Source organism: Pipra filicauda, unplaced genomic scaffold (assembly GCF_003945595.2).
Source record: "Pipra filicauda isolate LSUMZ 115617 unplaced genomic scaffold, ASM394559v2 scaffold508_size1329835_pilon, whole genome shotgun sequence".
NCBI lineage: Eukaryota > Metazoa > Chordata > Aves > Passeriformes > Pipridae > Pipra > Pipra filicauda.
Window position 1 is genome coordinate 817,441 of NW_024104652.1, and position 25,173 is coordinate 842,613.

Genomic DNA, 25,173 nt, shown 5'->3' on the forward strand with positions numbered 1-25,173 from the left:
TAAAAAAAGAACGAGGTTATTATATGGTAAAGAAAATAATTAATTTCATCCTAGCATCTAAGCATTTCAATATTTTATGGTGAGAAACATACTGGTGAAAATGAATTATAGTCTACACTGTGTTAAAAGACAGATACAGTGAAGCTGTTGATTTTCTTATCTTTAAATAAAATCTTTTTAGTGCCATAATCCTGCTAAACTTCAGGCTACAGCTTCTCCAGTGGTTTGCTATCACTAGTAAATCTGTGCCTGTTCTTAATCAGATTCTTGATCATGGAATCCCAAAATGTTTTGGGCTGGAAGGGACCTTAAAGCCCATTTCATTCCGACCCCCTGCCATGGGCAGGGACACCTTCCACTAGCCCAGGTGACACTAAAATTTTGAAAATAATTTCATTTCAATTATAATTGAAATTATAATTATTTGTTATATTTTCAATTCTAAATGTAAGATTTTTAGCTCCAGACTGATCCAGGCAGGGATCAGTCAGGAGGGAGACGTTTGATGAAGGAATCCCAGCGTGAGTTTCCAGCCCTTGAGCTACAGGGAAGGTTAAACTGAATCCCAACAGTTCCTGCTGGGATTGAAGAGGGTCCTGGAGACAAAGAAGCCCCCCCACAGGTCTCAAACCTCATGGGGTGGAGGTCGAACATGGGTGGCTGGAGCTCTGCCAGCTCGATGGCCGTGATCCCCACGGCCCAGATGTCGCACAGCTGGTTGTACCCCCCGTTCTTCTCCACCGCTGCCACCTCGGGGGCCATCCTGAAAAAACCAAGGGCACCATCACTGCGAGCTCCAGGCCCTCTGAGCACAACCCCCCACTCCCAAGAGGAGGTCAGGGGAGAGCCCGATGTCCACGGGAAGCACCAGGCCCTCTGAGCACAACCCCCCGTTCCCAAGAGTAAGTGAGGGAAGAGCCCGATGTCCTGGGAAGCACAGAGAGGTTTTGGGAAGCACAGGGATGTCTTGCCTGAGGTCATGGGCTGCCAGGCAACACCAGGAATAGAACCAGGCCCATCATTCCTGGTGAAAAGCTTTAATGACCAGATAATCTTCCTGGCCACGGTCCTCCCTTCTCCAACCACAGCAGAACAATTCAAAGCCATTGTCTGGATGAAGCTGTTTGCAGAACAAGAACACGCCCCCAGGCTCCTCCACTCCATCCCAGTGATGGCAAAACCCAGTTAAATCTGCATTTATAACCCAGCCCCAGATTTACAATGATCTGTTTGCATATTAAATGCTGCCTTGTGCAGGCATTAATCAGTAGGGATGATTAAGAGATAGTTCAAAAATCTGTTTTTCTGTCTGCACAGAAATCAGGAAGACACTGATTATTTTACTCATTGGAAGTGTAAATAAGAAAGAGAATAAAATAAGTGAGAAACTAAATAACCATTAGAAAAAAGGGAGAATATTCTGCATTAATAAACTTGGGAAAAACAGCAATCCTGCCTCAACCATCAGGTAGCAACAGATCAGCTCCAATCAGTGCTTCCCAGATTTTTGCCCTCTGGGCATTTTACTTGGAAGAAAGGGAATTTATGCAATTGCTGGGTAGATGTGTGGGTATTTTATAATTTTTGGCATAAATACAAAGTCAGCTTTGCATCACAACAATCAAAGTGGTGTGTTACCAGTAAGGGGTGCCAATAAAGGATTTCCTCTTCGCAATGGTGGCTGTTATTTTTGCTGCTACCCCAAAGTCAGCTGGAAAACAAAACCATCAGAGACTTAGAAATCTCAGTTTAAGACCCCAGTTCTACTGTATGTGAAAGAACAATCGTGTTTCTCATCCAAATTAAAAATTCATTAAGGTAAACAGTTAAAGATTAATAATGAGATCATTAATGTCTTCACTGACATGATTTCAAATCAGTTTTCTTTCTACATACAGCTCACTCGTGACCCTGTTCCTCTCCTAGACCATTTTTCCATCTCATAATATCATCCAAAATTTGTGGTTATTCAATTTAAGAGGGAAAATGGCATCATGCTTTGGCAAAGGTACCTTTTGTGTGTTTTTATGGAGGAACTGTGATGGGCAATCTGTTCTCAGCCCTGGACACTCTGTCTAGGGGCCAATAATACCTTGCCTTCAGAGCTGCAGAACATCAGGAGGTCTTGCAGAGCCAGAGATCATTTAAATCCTTTTTATTTTGATTGTTTTGTGGTATGAAATCCACAGGATAACTGTGGGAATATCTAACCAGCTCAGCAGGCCAAAGGGAGGTACCGGCGTGTAACCCAAGTTTAACTCATGCAGCGAAATCTCCTATCAGTGCCAAGGTTTTATTCCTACTTTTTTCCACCTTTAAAAAGCTGCCTTTTCCCAGCACAGCATTCCTGGCTCACCACAGGGGTGTAAAGGTGTTGAACTAGTGCACAACCACCCCAGTTCCAACACGGGACACAGCGGGATGATGAGCACCCCGTGGCAGTTTTCATGGATACACACTTCCTGTCATCACTTCTTATCATCATTTATTGCCCCAAATAATCATGGAATCATTTAGGTTGGAAAAGACCCTCCCCCCAGCACTGCCAAGGCCACCACTGACCCACATCCCCAAGTGCCACATCCACAGGGCTTTGAAATCCATACTAAAAAATTCCAGCAACTCACCTAATTTGACATCCCCGTGGTCTGTCAGGAGAATATTTGCACCCTAGAACACAATAAATAGAAAGTTACAGATCTTTTTGGGGGAATATTTGTCCTGCATTAGAAAGCTGTGTCTCAAAGTCCCAAGTTACCTTTATGTCTCTGTGCATTTTGCCCTTCATATGCAAATAAGCAAGACCCTGGAAATAAAGAGACACAACAGGTTATTTTGGCATTTTTTAACACACAAAACCAGTCTCTTTCAATAAATATTAATACATATTATATAATATATATATATTATAATATATATTTATTTATATATATATATAATATATATAAAAATATATTTTATTTGGAAGTGGAGACATTTGAGATTTGCAGATAAGGGGCACCCTGGATTCTGTTCCTCATCTCCAACCAACATGTGAAGTCTCACTTAAACCAGTCAAGGTGTAACATTTTACACAGATACAGGTTTGGGTTTTTTAAATAAACCTTTACTAAGATTCTAGTTTTGAAGTCCTGAAGGTTCCTCGAAGAAACAACCTGCCTGCACCTCCTCACCTTGTCTTCCTGCAGTTATCAGCAGTCACAAAAGACAATTTTATTTATCTGCTTGTAGTATTTTCCCTCCACACATCATTAAATTTACTACCACAGGGCAAGCAGGAAGTTCAAAATTTAAGCAAATATTTGCACTACTTTAATAAGAGTTTCTTGCTAATTTTTATTTACAGCATGAGAAGTAACAGGTTACCCCTGGTTAATTGGTCTCTGCTTGATTCCCAACAGTCCTGGGAACTGAAATAATCTTCTTTCTCTACTTTCATGGAATAAACACCTCATCATAAACCTGCACAAGCACAGTACCTGTAAAGTTTCTCTGCACACATATGCAATTTGTAACTCTGACAGAGGTCCTGTCACTGAAAATAAAGACAGAAGTGGGTAAGTTTGCAGCACATGTATTTATATTTAATATACAGCACACAAATAGCATCGTGAAGCAGCCAAAAAGTGCCACTGTCCATGCAGAAGTTAAAGCCTGATTTTACAGGATCTGGATTCTACACTGAGCTGAAAAGAGGGGTTTGTTTGCCTGTTTTACAGAAAGGCTTTCTGTAAAAAAAAATAAACCAAACAAACAAACAGCACCATAACAGAAGACAATGCCCACAGTGAGAAGAAAACTTGTTTTCACAGAAATCTAATTATCATTTTACAAGAGACTTCGTAGGACTGGAATATCCTGCATTCTGAGGAGAGTAAAAATCAAAGTGACTTCTGCTAATATTTTAATATTAGAAATGGCAATGTTGTGTTTTAGGGACTATCTGTGGGGCTTGGAATTGTTTTAAACTTGTACCAATGTGGTTGAATATCCAGTTCTGCTCCCAAATTACAGGTGTTAGCCCAAAATGAGTCACCACATCTGAAAAGTGCTCTCAAAATCTCTCGAATGGTAGCTAAAAATCACTATTCATGCCCCCAAAAAACCCCCAGTGCAGTGCCTGGCCATTCCCTGTTAGTTTATTATTTAATTTCCTTCTTTGCAGAAAGCAAAGAACTTCCAGAAGTTAAAAATGCTGAAATAAATGCCAAAGTACCGTGGTAAATATCCTGGAGGGATCCCCCACCGCAGTATTCCATGCATATCCACAGCTTCTCACGGCTGTCAAAGGAAAATGAAAACACAGGCATCAAAAGCTGATTGATTCGGATACAGAACAGAGATAATCACCATTATTTAAATTATTTTCTATTGGTCTTGATCACTCTCTGTTAAAAATACACATTCTGAGGCCTGATCAGCAGTTACACTGCTATTAGTATAACTTCTCACTTTATTAATATAAATTACCATGTTATTAATATAAATTACCATGTTATCAATATAAATTCTCACCTACCAAAATGAAAATTTTATGCCAGAACCCCCGAGAAGTCTTTAAATATTATCAGGTCTAAAAGGTGGTGCTTTAACTCTACAATAACACGGAGCAGAAACACCCGAGGTTTACCTGCTACCAGCAGAATCATATCTAAAAGAATTCATGCTCTCTAAAAGGAGGGTTTAGAAATTCAGCCATTTTATTCCATTTATTGAGTCCATTTGGGAGGTACAGATTATTCAAATGCAGCCCTCCAAGAAATCTAAAGGCTGCAGAAAAAAAGACCAAAAAGTGGGCAAAGTGCTGATTTATATTCCCACAGAGCCAACTGATAAATGGTAGAATTCCACAGAAATGGAAAATATTCCCTGGTTTTCTGTATAACAACGTGCAAGCTTGAGGATGCAGCCAGTTGGCACCACCTTGGTTCTGCCTCTGTTACACCAGAACTATGAAAAATGTTATTACCAGCACCTCAAATTGAGTGTTTTGCTCTTAAAAATCCCTGGCTGTGCTTTCATAGCCCAGAAAACTGTAGTTAAATAAAATATCCAGAAGCAATTCTGCTCTAGAGAAATATATTGCATGGTTTTATGTTAGAACTGATAAATGTATGGGTAGGGTTGGACGTTGCAAGAGGCTCCAAGGGAAAAGTTTCTCGCTGTTTCCTAAGTGATAAAAATATTCCAGCCTTTTGGCCAGCAGAGAAAACAAACTGTTAGTCACTTTTGGTTTTTAAAGCCAACTTTAAAAAAAGCCCAAAGGGAATTCAATCTATGGAAGAACACTGAGAGAGGGGGCAAGGATTAAAACCACACTCAGAGTTGCTTAGGGGAGAACCAGGAGAAAAGTTGGAATAAAAAGCAGGATTTACCTGAGATAGCTCCCGAAATAGGCGACTATGTTGCAATGTTTGCATTCCTTGACCATATATATTTCTTGCTGTATCAGTGAAAAGTCATCCCCTGAAAAACAGGAAGCAGCCAGGGTTACATCACACGGGGCTGAACGTTCGGAGAGGTCTGGAGGGATGCACGCAACCCAGGAAAAACAGGGACTGGGCTGGATCGTGGCTAAGCCCTTCTGAGCACGTCAGCCTTTCATCCACCACCCTCTCAGCCTCAATCCTTTATTCCACCCTTTTATGAGGCACAAATATTTCCTGAAGATCAACAGAGAAGGGCTGGCCTGGTGGCCTGAACACGATCCATCAGTTCAGACACGGAGAGCGCTGGGAAAGAAGGAAAGGGATCCCATGCAGGGATGGGAGCACATGAGGAACCTTGGAGCAGCCCCTGTGGAGCCACCAGAGAGTCCCAGCTGGAGCTGATCCACCTCTACCAGGCCACGGTGTTCACAGCACAAGGGTCCCAGCAACAAGAGGAAGGATTGCTGGAACCTAATTCCAGAGCCTCCTGCCTGGAACCAGGAGAGCTCACATTCCACAGGCTTGTTATTAAAAAGTGTTTAATTCCCAAACCACTGGGATGGAGCAGATGGCCTGGACACCCACTCAGCTGACTCAGAGCAGGAGCACAGTCTCCCCAGCACGGACTGTGCCTGGCTGTGAGCGTGGTTTGGGATGAGGACACCTACACCAGCACGCTGGTACATCCTAAATATCCTCTGGGGGGGAAAAAAAAATCTACTGAAAAGGAAGTAATAATGTTTTAGGTGCAATTTATAGTTATAACAATATGTTTATATAGATATTAAATGGATAGGAGGGGATGTTCTCCACAGAATGTACAGCTCAAAACCCGCAGCTCTGCCTCCATATTTTGTATGTTATTACCTTTATTCTTCCTTTGGACAAAGGGGAATGGCTTTAAGCTGAAGGAGGGGAGATTTAGGTGGGATATTGGGAAGGAATTCTTGGCTGGGAGGGTGGGGAGGCCCTGGCACAGGTTGCCCAGAGGAGCTGTGGCTGCCCCTGGATCCCTGGAAGTGTCCCAGGCCAGGTCGGATGGGGCTTGGAGCAACCTGGGCTGGTGGAAGGTGTCCCTGCCCATGGCAGGGGGTGAGACTGGCTGAGCTTTAAGGTCCCTTCCAACCCAAACCATTCCCTGAAAACTGTAACAGCTTGCAAGACACAAAAGACTAGAATTTAACTAAAGATTTTATGTTTTAGATAAAATTCTGCTCCGGACGATGTGGGAGCTGCCATGAAGGAGGAAATTGCTTTAGGTATTTTACTTCTGTTTAAAGTTTCCCAAGGAAAATTCTCTCACACTATTAAAGTCAGGGATGTCCAACCCAGAAAACATGAACTGCTTTGTCCTGTTCCCTTTAATTTAGATGGTTTTGACAAGTCCAAGAGGACTCAAGCACTGCTGTAAACTGAATTCTTCTTGTGTTTATTTAAGTAACAGCATAGCTAATATTTTTTAATAACCTCTTTTAAAATAGATGTTTATACTTGCTGTGCTTTGAAGCAGCTTCCCTGAGCAATGGTGCTGCTGGTAAAAGAAGTGCCAATAACAGAAATGATCAAAACCTTTATGTCTCAGTGATTGCCAGACTTTTATTTAAGAAAACAACCATGAAATATGAAGGTAGAAGGGAACACACTTCCATGAATCCATCCCTGACCCATTTCAGTAAATCCTCAAGGGCTTCTTGAAGTTGAATTATGTGGAGAAACACTTCACTGGGGCAGGAAAACATTAGCAGAAGAGTTTCAAATGTCAAGAGGTTTTTTATAAACATCAGTAGTATTTTTTTAAATAATGAAAAAGAGAAAAGGCAACAGAACTTCTATAAATTTAGCACAGGTTTCACACTGTGCTTGGTTTAGGGGTTACCTTGCAGCTACAACTTTTCCTGAATTCACAAGTCCTGCTTATAAATTATCACTATGAACAAGAGGTTTTTGAGTTTAGGGAATCATGGAATGGTTTGGGTTGGAAAGGACCTTAAAACTCATCCAGTTCCAACCCCCTACCACGGGCAGGGACACCTTCCACTAGCCCAGGTTGCTCTAAGCCCCATCCAACCTGGCCTTGGACACTTCCAGGGATCCAGGGGCAGCCACAGCTTCCCTGGGCAACCTGTGCCAGGGCCTCACCACCCTCCCAGGGAAGAATTCCTTCCCAATATCCAATTCCCTCTTGTCCTGTCACTATCTGCCTGTAAAAAAAGTCCCTCTCCCTCCTTTCTATAGACCCCTTTGAGTTTAAATCTGATGGATTCATTCCTCCCATTTCTCCAACAAACTTCCTAAGGGAAGCTGTTGGAATTTCTCACAGGTAACAACTGGGGCATTTTCAAACCACACAAGTATTTTCAAGAAAAGTCAAATCGAAGCAGTTTTGAAGGCAAATCCTCTCATCCCACACGGAAAAAAGGTTCTGTCTCTCTTCAACTAACTGTCCATGGGTTCAGAGGATCCAATGCCAAATCCCCATGGCCTCTTCAAATCACAGAATCCTTTGGAAACATCAGAATCCTGGCACACGTGAAAACAAAAAAGCATCCCCTTGACAGCAAAACCTTGCAGGCAGCAGCTGGAATTGCCCATGGATAGCACATGGGTCGGGCTTCTGAGTGTGGAGCAACAGCCAAGCCAGTTCTAGAAACCATGACTAATGAGGAAAAATTGAAGGAAATACAGGGATTTGGGCAAGAAAAAGGCTGAGAGTGAAAAGATAACAACCTTCAGGCACACAAAAGGCAGCAGGGAAAGGGGGAGAAGGGATAATCCGTGTCCAGTTTTATAACAGGACACTTAGCAGAGGGCTTAAATTGCCTTAACCTACATTCTCTGTACAGATGAAAAGCTCTTCCTACTGGAATAATATTGCAGCACTGAATGTGAAGGGATGGGAAGCTGTGAAAATTCTCACAGGTGAAAAAAAAAATGAAGAAAACACTGAACAAGAACCGACCAGGATTGACTTGGAATGATCCTGCCTGTAGTGGAGGGAGACAGAAAAGATGATCCCTTGATTTGCAATTAATAAATGAAGAATTCATGCAAGAAATGAGGGTTAACTTACAGAAAAAGGGAGGATTTGGAAGAGGAAAGGGCTGAATACAGACAGGGGGCTGACAGAGAAGTGGCAAAGAGATGGAAAGAAGAGAACTATCTGTGAGAAAAGTTTGGCTAAAATATGTAGGAAATGATTGTGAAAGATCAGACACTGAGATAGGAGAGAAGATGTATAGTCACTCAAAGAGGACAAGAATGAATACAAAACAAAGGAATTCAGAGTTTCCAGGCAGCTGGAGTATTAATCTTGGCAAGAGACGCTGGAATAGGGCAAAAACAAAATATCCTTGGATAGCAGGGAAAAAACCCAGACAGAATTGGTAGAAAATCCTTCATTGAGAGGGAGACAGCGAGATAAAAAGAATTAGACCAAAGGTGACAAAACATCCACACAAAGAGCTTTTCATCTGGTTTAGTCATCAATGGCTTGATGCTAAACAACACGGAACTGGGAAAACGCCGGTTTTGCTGCTCACGTGTTTGCCACTATGGGATGTGCGGCACGCTGGGCAGGAACGTGGAGCAGGGAGCTGCTCGAGGCCCACGAGCAGCAGTGACTCACTGCAGCCTCTGCTATTATGCAATTTTACCTCTGCAGAGACACAAGGACACAACTCGGCCACACAATGGAATATTCTCCTCGGATCGCGGCCGCTCCGCTCGGCACAACCAGCCGCTTGTTCTCCAGCACAGCTGGCAGGGAGGACCCTGCTGGAGCCCACTGTGGGGGGTGAGCAGAGCCCTTCCCACAAGCTAAGCAAGGTAAGGCCTGGGAAATTCAGGATGAATCCGTATTTAAACGGGAGATCAGGGAGAAAACTGATGGCACGTCAACAGCAGGGAACTGTTCCACTTGCAGACACGACGTCTCACCTGTGGGACAGGCTGGGAGAGCTGGGGGGGTTCACCTGGAGAAGAGAAGGCTCCAGGGAGAGCTGAGAGCCCCTTGCAGGGCCTAAAGGGGCTCCAGGAGAGCTGGAAAGGGACGTTGGACAAGGGCCTGGTGGGACAGAACAAGGGGGAATGGCTTCCCACTGCCAGAGAGGAGGTTTAGGTTAGATATGATGAAGGAGAAGATGAAGGAGAGTAGACTTAGATTGGAGATTAGGAAGAAATTCTTGGCTGGGAGGATGGTGAGGCCCTGGCACAGGTTGCCCAGAGCAGCTGTGGCTGCCCCTGGATCCCTGGAAGTGTCCAAGGCCAGGTTGGACAGGGCTTGGAGCAACCTGGGCTAGTGGAAGGTGTCCCTGCCCATGGCAGGGGGTGGAATGAGCTGGGCTTTAAGCTCCCTTCCAACCCAAACCATCCTGGGACTCTATGATTCTATGTGGAATTGGAATGTAGATATCCTGCCAAGATTTCCTAGATGGAGAGCACATGTCATTCTTGAGTTGGCACTTGGAATTTTTAATTCTTGGCACTTGGGATTTTTAACACTATAATTAACAGTTGTTATTTAAAAGTGGCATAACTTTTAACAACAGGACCAGGTGGACACTGCTGTGCAGGACACTGAAGGACACAGAGCAGGGTCACAGCACCACAGCCTCTGCTGGGACCATTCCTCCAACAGTTCTTACTTCAACAACCTGAGTTCCCAAACAAGGGGGAGGAAAACCCATGGGAATGACAACTATTCCTCCCACTCCACACACTCCCCAGCCAGGCAACACCCTCAGGCCACCAGCTCCTCTGTGCTGACTTCCACACGTCCCCATGCTCACCAGTTCCCAATCACTCCCTCCAAACCCCCCCCCCTGAACCTCGAGAGGGTTCAGGCTCTGCTGATGAAAAGGATGCCTTTCCCAAAATGCAGGATCCGAGCTGCTTTATCCACACTGCTTTTCACAGGACTCATGGAAAACTGCAGTCCCACAGAAAGAATTTCAATTCCCCAAACTTGAAACTCAGAAACTCGATTCCAAGCAGGAAACAGCTATTTGGAAACAATGATGTTTCCACCAGCAAATTTTCCTGCTAGGCAAGTAGCTGCCAACTCCTAACCACTGATGGTCCTCATTATCTCTCCACTGATATAAAATATTCCCCATGGTGACGCTGCCACAGCGGCACAAGCTCCACAGCAAGTGACACACGAGAGTTTGGAATGAGTATCCAGCACCGGAACAATTTCCCTGTGGATTTCCTCTTCTGCCCAATCTATATTGCCCAGAGAACCTGTGGCTGCCCCATCCTACTGGAACTGTTCAAGGTCAGGCTGGACAGGGCTTGGAGAAACCTGGGATACTGGAAGGTGTCCCTGCCCACGGCAGTGTCACACTCGGCATTGCCTTCCAATTAAAATGTGTGAACTTCCAGCTTCTTTCCTACTCAGTGCACCTCCTTATCCCACCACAACTCCTTCTGTTGACCTTCTCCATCCAATAAACTCTGTGTTTTAAGTGAAAACTTAAGTTTTAAGTGAACCTTTAAGTGAAAACTTGAAACTGGAAGTGTGAACCCACCCCCCCTGGATCCACCCATTTCTTAACAATACTGGATTATAAATTCACTATAAGGATGAAAAGTAAAATTAGCCCATATTTCAACAAGTTAAATGGCATGAAAATGCTGGGCACTCTGGATCCAAAGACCAGGCTGCCTCTGCTTTGCTCTGTGTCTGCTCCAAAGGCTCCACAGGACATGGCACAACACAACCAGGCCATGTCCAGGCTTTAATGGCTCTGGCACACTTGGAACCTCAGGAATTCATCCCAAGACACGATCCCAAGCTCAACCAGGTCACACAGCCCAAGGCAGAGAAGGTGTGTGTGGTACTGAGAACTTATTTTCATATTTCTTCAGCTCCAGGTGCTGCCAACAACGGTTCAAGCCCAGCAGGATTAGTTTAAATCAGCCTCAGGCTTGTTCTTCTCCACAGCTCATGTCATCTTTAGGGAATTTATTATATGGAGAACGAGGCTGCATTGCTTCAGTCCCCTTTTCAGTCCCCAAAACACCCTGGACTGGGGCCAGACCCCCATCCCAGCCTGAACCAGCCCCATGGCCATGTTCCTGTGTGAAATGTGATTTTCCTGATCTAAACCACGGGATACAACACACACATAATGAACCAGACCTGCCTCTGAATTGCTGAGCACAGCACACACCTTTGGAACTATTTGTACAGTTCCACCTCCAGCTTAAGATCCAGCCTGAAACAGGCAATTAATTGGCTGCTTTCTGGGATCTCACACGGAAAATGCAAACACTGGACCGAATAAAAACCAGCAATGAGATTTTTCCGCGACCTTGCAGAAAGTTCAGAGCGAGATTTCCACCAGCCCTCTGTCAAAGGTCTCTGAGGGCACCATTTATCACCACAGCAGAATTTAAAACAGACATTAGTATATTTTAAACCATTTTATTTATTAAATTTTCCCAGGGAGAAAGTTCTGTGGCAGAAAACTCCACTGGCAAATAGTTACCTCTTTGTATTGACCCCCCTCTGGATTCATCTGCTAAACCCATAGATGGAAGTGGCTTTAGTGTTTCAGACAGTTTTGGCTTCTCTGCTGCTGAGTACAGTTGGATTAGTTTCTGAAATAGAATTGGCTCCCAAATTATTTGAAGCATTTGTGCTCAGGGAATGCTGGGAAATGTCATTAGCGTGCCATAATACTTTTGTCTAATGCTCTCCAAGTCTATGCCAAAATAAAAAAGGGAAAAACAGTGTCTATTTTGACTCTAGCAGCACAGCTTAAGTACTGTGGGAGCAGATCTCGAGCACTGCCTCGAATTCAAATGAATTAATGACAGCAAACTTTAAGCTGAGTTTATTTCCTTTGTCTGGAGAAGAGGCAAAGGTAATAGCTGATGAAATAAAATACAGATTTATGCTGGGGTCTTGGTAAGTTGGAGTCTCTTTGTCTACTCATTGCCTGCAGTAGATGAGGGAGGAAGAGGAACAACCCCCCTGCCATGTCAGCAATTTTCTGAGTCTCCCCAAATCCTGTCATTTATTGTGTGCAGTTCCTTCAGCTTTCATTCAACACATTCCTCACCTCCTCTGGGGCACTCTCTGCTTCAGAGGCTTTTGTCTTCTGCTCCCAATTCCCCTGTCTATGTGCACTTAATCAAGTGCTGAGTTTGGAGCTCTAACTTTTCCATCTGCTAATTAATTCCCATCCACGAGCCACCTCCTCCTCCACCCCAGAAGATGCTGTACTCACAAGCCTATTTCCCTGGTGACTAAATCAGGAAATTTATTACCAATCTTCTTCTAGCTGTGCCCTGTGGTCTGACAGGAGCTTGTGCCAGTGTTCCAAGGGGCTGCCATGCCCAGGAAACCACCACAGCCACCTCCAGCAGCTTCTGACACCAGCCTGCTCCAGGGATTGATGGTGCTCTGCAAGTACAATCCTACAAAACTATTCAAATCCCTTAAAAATTAGTCAGAACACTGAAGTGTGGAGCAGCTGACTATTTATTTCTTTAAAAATCCAGAATATTGTCAACATGTAGACGTCCCAGACAACTAAAAAGGAGTAAATAAGTAAACAAATGCTGTGAGCCCTCCTTCAAAACAAACCAAACACCCAACAAGACTCTGCCAAGGGGCTGTGGGTGTACATGCTATGGATGGAGATCAGGTTGGCAGTGTTTAAAAGAAGATGTATTAAAAAAAAACCCCAAAACAAACCAGAAGAAATCGCTTCCCTGTGGTGAGTCAGACCAACATAATTAAACACAAGCCATGGTCATCAGTGCTAATTAAAATGGGGTTCTCACAGGGGTGTCTTTGGGCCAGAGTCTTGAATTTCTCTCTTCAGTGCTTGAGCAGCACAAAGCAGAGGCAGGGGCTGCTCAGCCTCCAACAAATCCTGCTCTTCCCTCAGCTTGAACCACAGAGGATTTGGCCTCTGCTTCAGTTCAGTTTTCAAAACAGTTCTTCAAATTCACAACAAAAGCGGATACACTTCACTGGGAGCAGGTGCAGAGACATTAACACTGGAGGAAGCCTCTCCCTGCCTTAGCAATGGGTTAATATTGTCCTTTTTCTGTCACCAAGGCACCGCTCTGCCCCATCACAGACCTGCTGGGGACAGTGGTTCGCTCCCCCCTCGGCCCCACTGCCCCCAGCTCTGGCCACAGCATTTCCCACAGGGGCTGAGGGATCCCTGCTGTGGTTCCCACTGCGTTTCCAGTGCCTAACTAGCCTCATCAATGCAGTCCACTTAATAAACCCAGCCCTGGTTTGCCAAGGGAAGGTGAGCAGCCACAGCCACCCAAAATCAGTGGGTTTCGCTTCTCCCCTTAGTCTCCCCATGTTTCTTCTACCTCCAGCCTTCAAAACCATCTCTTTTTCTGCACAGAACCAACCAGAAATAAAAATTAACCCTGCATTGTAGAGTCCCTTCAGCCCTGCATCCCATCTCCAGCAGAGGATTTAAAACCAGACCACACAGGGATACCCTCAAACACCCTACCCATCTCCAGAGATTTACAGCTCAGAAAAACCTCTTAGTCATAGCTGGGATCTTTGTATTTAAGTCTTTCATGTCCTTTTCTCTCACACAAATTCGTGCAGTTGCTTTTTGCACCTATGTAAACACAGCTTAACACAATGAGGAGATTTATAGACGTTGCAGAGAAAACCACATTTCCTCGTTGCTCGGAGCCTGCCACCCACTCACTGCCTCCAAACCCGCTGCCAGCTCAGTCCCCTCACCTGCTTCCCCCTAAATACACATCCTGGTCCAAGGAAGGCACTGGGATGGGGATGGGATGAAGCACACAGGGCCCAGAGAACCATCCTGCAGCGCTGTGCACTGCCTTTCAGATCCTAAAAGCAATTCCCAAACAAGAGGAAAACCCGCACTGCACATGGCATCAAATCATCCCAGGGCCACAGAGCGTTCTGCTCCAAAGAGGCATCACCTCAGGACATCAAAAGGACATCCTCATGTCCTTTCAAACATGGAAAGGACCACTGAAGGAGTCAAAATGGCTTGTGGGGATCGTGCTGGTGGGGGTTATGGCTGTGCCTGAGGACCTTGTTGGTCTAGAGGATGAGAGTGGGAACAGAAGCAGTGGCACCACCTGCCCTGGCTGCTCTTTGCTTCTTTACCTGCACTGGTAAGGAAAATAAGAGCTAAAGGATCAAGCTGAGCCTTTCTCTTCATTTATTCAGTGGAATTTTTCAAATTTTTCCAGCTGAAAAAGATGTCAGATTTCAGGAACTTTTGGCTGTTAAAAAGATGCAGGTCAGAAGGGAAAGCAAGACCCCCCTGAGGAGGGAGACCCAACTTCATCTCAACTATGTGAGAGGCTGGGAGAGCTGGGGGTGTTCACCTGGAGAAGAGAAGGCTCCAGGGAGACTTGAGAGCCCCTTCCAGAGCCTAAAGGGGCTCCAGGAGAGCTGGAGAGGGACTGGGGACAAGGGATGGAGGGACAGGACAAGGGGGAATGGCTTCCCACTGACACAGGGCAGAGTTAGATGGGATGTTGGGAAGGAATTCCTGGTTGGGAGGGTGGTGAGGCCCTGGCACAGGTTGCCCAGAGGAGCTGTGGCTGTCCCTGGATCCCTGGAAGTGTCCAAGGCCAGGTTGGATGGGGTTGGAAGGTGTCCCTGCCCATGGCAGGGGGTGGGACTGGATGGGCTTTAACATCCTTTCCAACCCAAACCATTCTGGGGTTGTCTCATTTGCACTCAGGACACTTTCTGATTGCAACTCTCTGTGCAGGACTCAGATGAGGCTTCAGCTCAGCAGATCTCCTGCAGCAAGTGAGCTTCTCCTGCATCTCCTGCTTTTATGTGGAGTGGCAGAAAACCCAGGGGGAAATGGGAGCACAAGGAGCCACCCTTCTCCCTCAGCACAGGTCAGAGAAAAGATGACACATGAAAAAGCACAGGGCTCTGTTTTAACCAGTGCACCTTTGGTGGGAACTAACATCACAGCCTGATCCCTTCCCCCTCTCAATTCCCCCAGCCTCCCACCTCCCCACTGTCTCAAAGCTCACAATTTACCATCTGCCCTTGATCTTCTCTTTGTACTGAAAACGTGTGGTAACTGCAACATCTTTACATGCAACAAATGATAAGGGAGGTAAGAGCAAACAAGGAAATAAATAGTGAGCAGGACACAGCCAAAAGCAATGGTACATCCTGTAGTGCTTCCTGCCATCTAACCACTGAAACGACACAAAAAAATACCCAAACACTTCTTTTGTCTAGAACTTCACAGTGTGTGAAAATAAACACCTGGAAAAAATGAAAATGCTATTCAAAAATACAGGAAAGAATGTAAAACTTACCAGGCTCTAACTTGATTATTTTTACAGCAGCCAGTTCTCCTGTATGAAGATTTCTAGCCTGAAACAAGAGAGTTAAGACATATTTAATTAAATTATCCTGCAAAGGCACTTCACAGAGTCTTGCAAACTGTGCAAAGATAAACTAGGATGTGTGTTACAAACACGATGCAAAGCTGAGAGTGACCTGGGTGAGCATTATCTGGGTTGGGAATCAGCACAGCATCAGCCTAGCTGGAGTTGTGAAATGTTCCTGGCAGTTCTGTTGGAGACTTTAAGGCAACCACCAGCAAATCACAGAATTTAGGTTGGAAAAGACCTCCAAGGTCATTGAGTCCAAGCTGTGATTCCAGCCCGGAGCACTGAGTGTCACGTCCGGTTGTTCCTTGGACACCTCCAGGGATGGGGACTCCACCACCTCCCTGGGCAGCCCCTAACAGTGTTTAATCACTTTTTCTGTGAAGCAATTTCTCCTGATGTCCAACCTGAACCTGAAAATGAGAGTTCATGCCTCTCAAACACCACTTTTAAGGGAAGTTTCTGCCGTGATGCGCCACGGGCTGTCAGAGCACGGAGCACACGGAGCTCAGCCACCCATCTCATGGTGCTAAAACCTCAGGGTGCACTGAAAGTGGAACTGAGAGGTGCAGGGGCAGGGGGAGGCACTGCAGAAGCAGCTTGAACAAGTCACAGCTCCTTGTCAACAACTTAATTCTGAAAACCAACTCCTTCGAGCAGCCCTCGCTTCCCACGATCCTCGGGAAGAAGGAGAAGGGGTAGGGAGATCCAGATAAGCCTTTACAGAACTGTCCTCTCTGGATATGCTCAAAAATTCACACTGAGAATTCAGCACTGGAGGAGGATGCCACAGAAAAGTCAGACACAGAAAGTTTTAGAAGGGGATTTCATTAACACTTTTAACCATAACAACACGACCTAAATCACTCAGGCACCATCACCAGAGCTAAACTCTTAAATTTTGGACACACAGCGTGATTCAATCAGGCACTGTGGCATTCATTCTCCTTCTGCTGATCACCCAAAAGTTACAGGAGTCCAAACCCAATTGTTTCATTCTTACCCTAACAAACATGGAGAGTCTGCTTCAGAAGTGGATTATAGAAAACGGAGGGAAAACTGGGTGAAATCAATTTGGGCAGTTACTTAAGAGGAGGATGCAAAGCAAATCTGACCCTGTGAAGGGAGTCAGTACAGAACAAACACTCTTCTCCTGTGGATGGATGAGTCTTAACAACAGGTAAAGCAAGAACCTGAAGGGTGAACCCCTCAGTTTTATCAAAACTTATCAAGCTTCCAAATAGGGAAAGGCTTTCCAGCCAGGAAAAAACCACAGCAAAACCAAACCAAACCAAACCAACCACCCCAACAATCACTGGCCTTTCAAAGGCCTGCAGTGCTGGGACGTGAGGTGGGTGTCAAACGCAGGCCAAGGACACAAATATGACTCAGCTTGAGGTCAGAGAGAACCTGAACAACTGTACAGTGGAACCAAACATCTGAAGGCCAAATCACTGAAGCAGATTGCCATCTGCAAACCACAAAGGAAACATTCACCACTTCTTAAAGTACCTTCCTACCACAGCGAAATCCTTGGTGTCCTTCAGCATCCAGAAGGAGAATGCATCCCAGCATGGATAAAGGATTCAGACCTCTCTGCTCCTGTTACATCTGATGATACTGTTGGGAAACATGGATGTTCCCATCAGGGACACACACCCTGCCTTGGGGAAGCCAGGGATTCTTCACTATCCAGCGTTACCCACGAGGAGCTAAGCTGCTCACATAAAGACTGCACAGTTTCCAGAAAATCAGCTTCACTTCTGAAGTACAAAAAAGATCATATTCCTTACAAATACTCCTTTTCCATACAAGCAGTAACTGCCACTGTCATGCTGAAGCCTGAAGGAATGGATGGAGTCTGCCAAAGGCCTCTTGGCTGGGATTTGGAGGTCCAGGCTGGAGATCACTGCTATTCCTGGCTCTCAGCTCTCACACACAACAGCTACAGAGTTCCACCAAATTTTGTCCAATATTACCACTAAGCTTTTGCACAGAACCCATAGCTTGGACGTGGACTATTTCCTGTTTGAACCATCAAACTCTGCCTGCTGGAACAGAAAGCTCCCTCCTGGGTTGGTATTTATGAACTAAACAAACCAAGTTCCCTGAGCCACTCGCCCTAAGACCAGTTTTCTGGTCCTACAGTTTATTTTCCAGCTGTTCTAAGTGGATGACACCAAATCCACACGTGATCATTAACTCCTGTTGTGCCAGCACTGAAGGTAAAAATGCTGAGTATTCCCTGATCCTCAAAATCCTTGTTTGGATGCCCACAGGCATGGAATGGTATAAGATCTTCAGCCTAGACAGTGGTGAGCATGCAGCAAATCACCCAAAACGCTTCCCAAAACAGTCACCTGCCTGCAAACGTGCCCAGTGGCTTTTGTTCCCTGATCTTGGATTGCACCAGCCTCACACAGGCACACACAGCTCCATCCCTTCCCCTTTCCCACCTGTCAGCTGCAAACCCATCAATAATGAATTGCTGTTCTCTTGCACATCATTAAAAATGCAAGAAGGCAAGGGCTGAAAACTGGTTCTCCACGGGACACACCCAGATATGAAAAGTGTCAGCTCAGGAGTCCTCAAACCATTCTGAGATGTGTGAGTTGAATAATCCTCGACTCGTTTCCCAGGGGTGACGAGTTTGCAGCATTCTGGTTGCTTTTTTTTTCAGAAAGAATTGTGTGGTTATCAAGGAAGTCACAGACAGGAAAGCACCACATCAGCACTGCTGGCTTTCTGAATCAAACCTGCAGTTTGACTACAAATCGTGTTTGACAAAAATATAAACCCCTGTGAAGAGTTAGTTAATGATCTATCAATATTTCTGACTGAAATATTTCAACATATCAATATTTCTTACTTCTTCACTGCAGAGGCGGAATCGAAATAAGGCTAAGAAATTACAGTTCTTCTACTCCTCTTATTTACATTTTTCAAGCCCAACAGCAAAATATCTGCCTCTTCCCCACACCCTGACATTTCCTCAGTATTTCAAGTCTCAATTTAAAATTATCTGAAACCAAGCAGAGGAGCTGTTACTGCACCCCAAGTAATCCAGGCCTGTTCAGTATCTCACGAGCTATTATTGAATGGAAAATTATCATTTATATGCATTTATCACATAAAGATGACATACAGATAATGAACCTTGATGATCTCTTCTGCATATTTCTAATATTTCAGTCTAATGGAAGATAAAACCTGATAGATTTCTTATTGTCTTGAATTCTTCCAGCCTTGATTCCTTCAATATGTAAGGAAGTCTCCTAAAAGCTCATCTTGACATTAAAGGCTAAAAGACCAAATCCACACCTCCATCAGCAATATGGTCTAGTTCCTGTGTACCAGAGTAGAGCCCAAATCCCCAGGATATTTCTTTAAGACCTTCCCCCAAGAGGAAGGCAGAGCTTTTGCTATTTATCACTGTTGATCTTAATTTTATTTCACGAGACTCAAAACTGAAAATCCTGCTCCCCGTTACTCAGAATGAAAATTAAAACTACGGGATTTTGGCAGAAGGATTCCAAAGCTCCAACAGAAAATGTGACCTCCACAAGGAAGGGACCAGAACAAGGTGAACCACAGCCAAAATTTCTTTTGCTCAATGTCATTCACAGAGGACATTTCCTGAGAAAGCAGCCTTTTGGTCACCTCTTCCTTCAGCTGTCCCACAGCCTGCTGAGGATGAGTGACAGCATCCCACTGAGCACAGCACTTCCAGAATATTTTAGCAGCTGAATACTAACACTGCAGAACATCACATGGAGTCTGTGTTCAAAATAAAACAAAACACAACTACTCATCTTTTCTTTTTTCTTTAGAATATCCCATCACGTTGCTGTAGTGACCGAGCACATCTCACACCTCACTGATGTGACAAGCACTATTAGCAGGACTATTTGGGGGAGATGGGAGAGTTTTATAATGTTACACACACAAAAAACATTGGGGTTTTCCTCCCAAAAAGCTGCTGTGGGACAGTGGAACCCGAGGTGACACCCGTGGCAATCCCTGTGTGTGATGTTTCCCACCGACAACACACGTGAGAAAACACGTCCTGGGTAGGACACTTTCTGCAGCCAACGACCAGAAATAACACAGAAAACTGGTTTCAGAACCAGTTGTGCACTCTGCACTTGTGTTTCATTTGTTCTCATGAGTGCAAGCCAAACAATTCCACCCTGGGGGGGGTCCACAGGACGGAGCCACGTGAGATGGCCCAAAATTAGAGAACCTTGGACATCTGAATGCAAGTGCTCAGTGTCCTTTTCCAGGCACTAAACGCTGAGGAAGAGAAAAGAAAGATTCAGGCAGCAATACCCCTCTCACAGCCTCCAAACCACCAGTAATTTCGATTTCCATGGTGAAATCCCCTCCTCTCCCCAGCGTTGTTGTCTCATCTCCAGCCCTGGATCAACAACCCAACTCGCCAGAAGAGCTGTTTGTTCGACCGTGTCTCCATTTAATCGAATGATAATTGCAGCTCCTGTGGCAGCCCTCCCACCCCTCCCCAGCTTATTCATCCCTTGCCAAGCTTCACTCACCAGTGACCACGACGTTCTGCTGTCTCCAGCGCTGCCTGTTCCTCCTCAGTCACTGAATATCCCTTCAAAAGGTACCTGACCTCCTGCCCTGCCACTGAAACAGGAGCTTCTCATCTGCTTTCTAGTTTCTGACCTCTTACACTTTGCAACTCTTAACCTGCTCTTTGTGGTTTGGGAAGTCCCATTTTGCTGTGTTTTTCGTTTCATATCTCACAGCACTGTCAAGCAGACCCTTGAATTCATCTGCCTACGTCTCTAAATTCACATTTATCACTTTCTGTCACTCTCAGCCAACTAAAGCGACCCAGAGAGATGTTTTTCACCTGGGCTGCCCTAACTCCATGAAAACAGAGTCCTTTCTTACATGCAGGAGGTATTTCCTTTGTGATTAAAAATGAGAATCCAAAATATTACAGGCACTAGGGGAATAAAAAAAAAAGACACCTGACACAAGATACCTGAACAAACCAAGGCTACTGAAAATATGTACAGGAAGACAGGGACACAGAGGCCTTGCAACAGCAGATGGGAACTTGAAGATGCCACCAAAACCAGCCCATCTGTGGAGTAAACCTTCATGGAGCAACTGGCACAGCTTGGCACTACCACGAGACCATTCAGCAGGACTCAGCCAGGAGCTTTCCTACGGGAGGGTTGGGGTTTCACTTTGAGGTGTAGAATCCCTTTCCACGATACAAACACTCCCATGAACACGACACATTCTTGTGTGTAACCCCACCTCAGTTTTTGATCTTGTGCTCAAAGAGAGATGAGGCATTTCTGTGAAGTACACACTTATTTGGGGTTGGAACGAGATGATCTTTAAGGTCCCTTCCAACCCAAACTAGTCTATGATTTCTCAAGATGAGGGCCCAGATTCCTCAGCACACAAGGAGAAACCCTCAAGACCAAACTCTGGGGTCCTGAGGTCCCCTCCAGCCTTGACACAGACCTGCCAGGAAGGACAGCAGGTCCTCAGGGGGCCTCGGTAACTCCAACACGACAAATCTGGGGGGTTTCATCATTTGCTTGGGGTTTTTTTTTGTGAACACACAGACAAACATCCATAAAATCCATAAAAGTCATTGCCCAAGAGGCAGTATTAAGAAATCTGACTGGAGCTGCCAGACTGGATTAGGTTTCTGATCCAAGCAGTTTAACATTTATCCCTCAAGCAAGTGGCAAGTGATGTGTGAGGGAAGAATTCGCTCTCAGTGGACAGTGACCCACTGGACCTTAAAAGAATTTGACTTGTGTCCTAATGCAGAAATTCAAATAAGTGTTCCTAGAGTTTATCACAATTCATTACACAACTATAATTTGCATAAATCAGCCTGTCAGTTTTAAAACTTATTTGTAAATAGAGCTGGAAAACTATCAGGCAGCTAAAACAAACATCAGCAACGCAGTCTTCATGGCTGGAAAGGAGATTCTTGTTCCTCTCAAACACCATCTCTTTACCAGCTGAGTTTTAAAATGTCAGTATGCAGCCAGAAAACTACCCAGAAAACCCAAACTAACAGCAACAAGAGTTAATCTGCATTGTGTGAGCCTAAAATTGCCATCCTTCACATGAGGACATTGCAGCCTCTTGAGGTCCTGTACATTAGGAAAGTATTTTTGTAAGAAAAACTAAAGTCTCTGAAAAGTGTGAGAAAAAAATTCCATGAAAATTTGCAAGTAAAGGTTAACCCAAGCAGAGAGGTCAGAGCCAAACCTTGCTCAGAGCAGACCCAAACCTTGATGTCAAGTAGGGCAATCACCTGTACAAGCCCCAGTGTGACTGCAGAGCTCCTCTGCCTGTGCTCCAGCCAAAAACAGTACTTCCCACTACTGCTTTCCAGTTTTGGACTGAGTAGGGACTGTGCTGGTTCCTCTCCCGCTACCAGGCAGCAAATCCCAAAAGGACCCTCAGAAGATTCATGGGAATGGCAAAGAATCCATGGATCCTACCTCCTGCGTGGGGCCAAACCCATACAGGTGCAGTTCTAGGTTTGGGGGTTCACCTCCTCTTTTATATGAGATAAAACAAGCAAAACCAAGCCAAAATTCCCCACAGCCCCATCCCAAGAAAACCTACAGGACTGGATAAAGTCCTCCCTGCTCAGTGCTGGGAGCATCTCTGTAACAGATGCTGAACATATCCTTCTCCTTTACCTGTGGTGGCCTATGGATGGATTAAAATGTAGAAGATGGAACAAAAGAGGAAAGCTTAAAAAAAAAAAAAAGGGACAACTCTGGCAAATGTTAATGCAAATCTTACTGGATAGGGTGAGGTTTGTACCAGACCTGTCACAGAATCCCAGAATGGTTTGGGTGGGAAGGGACCTCAAAGTTCATCTTGTTCCACTCCTGCCAGGGGCAGGGACACCTTCCACTAGCCCAGGTTGCTCCAAGCCTCATCCAACCTGGCCTTGGACACTTCCAGGGATTCAGGGGCAGCCACAGCTTCTCTGGGCAACCTGTGCCAGGGCCTCACCACCATCACAGCCAAGAATTCCTTCCCACTATCCCATCTAACCCTGCCCTCTGGCAATGGGAAGCCATTCCCCCTTGTCCTGTCCCTCCAGGCCCTTGGAAATAGTCTCTCTCCATCTTTCTTGTAGCTCCCTCCCTTCAGGTACTGGAAGGCCACAACCAGGTCATACTGAAGCTTCTCTTTTCCAGGCTGAACAATCCCAATCCCCTCAGCCTTTCCTCATGGGAGAGGTGCTCCATCTCTCCCTCCCACTCCTCTCCCAAGGTGTGCCAGGACAGCTCACCTACGAATCCGATGTCTGGTTACTCTTCGCTGCTGGAAAAAGATATCTAAATACCATTTCTGATTTTCAGGGCTGCTGCTCTTTTAGGAAGCAGAATGATCCAGAGGCAATTGTTCACCCCACAATCTCCCAGCTGGATTTTTGGAGATGGAAAGCAGTACCAGGCTCCTTTATAGTGGAGGGCACAGAGGCTTTCAGAAACCACTTCCCCAACAGAGACTTTATAGATTCAAGATACTAAAACAGAATCATCTGTTACAAACATCAGCACACCACTACTTTTGGGGAGAAACCAAAAATAAATTTGAAATAGATAAATTCACCTGCTAATTTTATTTTCCAGTTTATCCTGCAGTGGCATCACATGAGAGCCATCGCTCTGGACCTCCCAGCTGAATACTGCACGAGGACAAATACTGACTTTGTGGGTGCTTTCCACATGGACAATGCCACTCCTGACCTCCAGAACACACACCAGGACAAAGCAGGAGGCAGAATTCCCAGCTGTCGCTCCCTATTTCCACATATCCAGCACTTCCATTTTCCCCTCGCTGAAGGAACAGAACCCAGAGCACACAGAAGCACCAGGATTTAAAGGTATTCCACATTAAAACCCGAGTCCCAGATCCATGACTGGCACCCCTGACCACAGCTATAATGCAAATAAGGTTTAAATGGTATTTACTTTTACTGGCCGTTGGTGAAATTTAGATAGTTTATCTCTTGCAGGGAAAACTGGGAGGAGGGGAACCCACCTTTCACTCACAGACTTCAAACACTGTCTTACTCAAGGCCAATTAACTCAAGCAATAAGGGATTAACAGCTCATTAATGACGTTGGGCCAACTCCTTTTATTCTCCAGAAAACCAAGCAAGAAGGATTTGTACAAGCAAAGTGGCTTTGCAGGTCTCAGCAGCCACTAAAACACTTAATTCTCATTCCTACCAATAATTATTAAGGCAAAGACCTATGGCAGTGAGGATAATGATAATAAAGCAAAGATAAATGCATATCTTAACATTTACTTGGGGGGGGGAAAAAGAACAAAAGAAGTCAGCTCTGTGCTTCCAGGCAGAGGTTGGTTTTCTCCTATGAAATTGTCTTGGCAGATCATCCTTTGAAAAATATTTGGCATCATTCTTTTAGAACTGAAAAGCTAAAGCTAGAAACAGACCCTGACCACAGAAGTACTATTTAGCAACTAATGCAGCACAAAAGATACAAACAAATACCACATGAGGGGGGAAAAAAAAAATCTACAAAAGCCCCGATTTTGACCCAGCTGCAGCAAAAACTGAACGAGAAAAGAACCTTTTCAAGTTACAACCACGTGCATTTGATGGGTTTGAAAAGCTCCTAGAAATAGCTCACTTTCCTGGAGTATAATAGACATTTTTGAACATAGGATCATGAAAATCAAAGAAGGTCCATGAAGTGGTTGATATACTTAAACTTGAGCAGATGCCCAACAGCTTTACTGGCCAGAGTATAAAACAGGGGAAAAAGAAAAAAAAAGAAAATATACCTTCGAATACATTAAGCTACAAACCAAGATGGATTTTAAAAGGGTTTATTCACCAGAAGATAGGGAGAGTAAGTATAAAACAATTTTATTGTATGAAATGCATAGACCATGACACAGGGAAAAAAAAAACCAGTATTATGGAGAACACATTCAAGTAACATTAAAAGATTATGTATTTTATCAGCTGCAGGGTAATTTATTTATTCCTTAGAGATGAAAGAACTAAGAGATGTGACAACCAAAATATTTGAAAGAAAATATCTGTGTCTCTTCTTTTCACTGACAAAATAAAATAATCTGGCTTTCCAGGCAGGGAGAAAACAAGTTTCTGAAGGAAAAGGCAGTGGATTTGTTTTGGGTTATTTTAATTAAAAGCTAAAGAATTTAAGACCATCATTTACATCTTTACCAAAGAAAAGGAAAATTTTAACTACTTTGTACCCGTTAGATAACACACAATAAATGTGTCTCCTCAGAAAGGCAAAACTGAGGAACCACCACAGGCATT

The 25,173-nt window shown here is 44.7% G+C and overlaps 1 protein-coding gene across 2 annotated transcripts in view; it reads right to left on the reverse strand.

Moving 5' to 3' along the window:
• The window catches only part of MAP4K5 (mitogen-activated protein kinase kinase kinase kinase 5), a 57,597-nt gene that overhangs the window by 21,076 nt on the left and 11,348 nt on the right, over positions 1 to 25,173 (reverse strand). For both annotated transcript variants that reach the window (XM_027744475.2, XM_027744477.2), the window contains exons 3-10: positions 15,750 to 15,807; positions 5,376 to 5,466; positions 4,217 to 4,281; positions 3,480 to 3,535; positions 2,759 to 2,806; positions 2,628 to 2,670; positions 1,639 to 1,711; positions 632 to 763 (exon numbers count right to left, since the gene is read on the reverse strand). In XM_027744475.2, the coding sequence (XP_027600276.1) occupies positions 632 to 763; positions 1,639 to 1,711; positions 2,628 to 2,670; positions 2,759 to 2,806; positions 3,480 to 3,535; positions 4,217 to 4,281; positions 5,376 to 5,466; positions 15,750 to 15,807 (566 nt within the window). The remainder of the gene's footprint in view (positions 1 to 631; positions 764 to 1,638; positions 1,712 to 2,627; positions 2,671 to 2,758; positions 2,807 to 3,479; positions 3,536 to 4,216; positions 4,282 to 5,375; positions 5,467 to 15,749; positions 15,808 to 25,173) is intronic.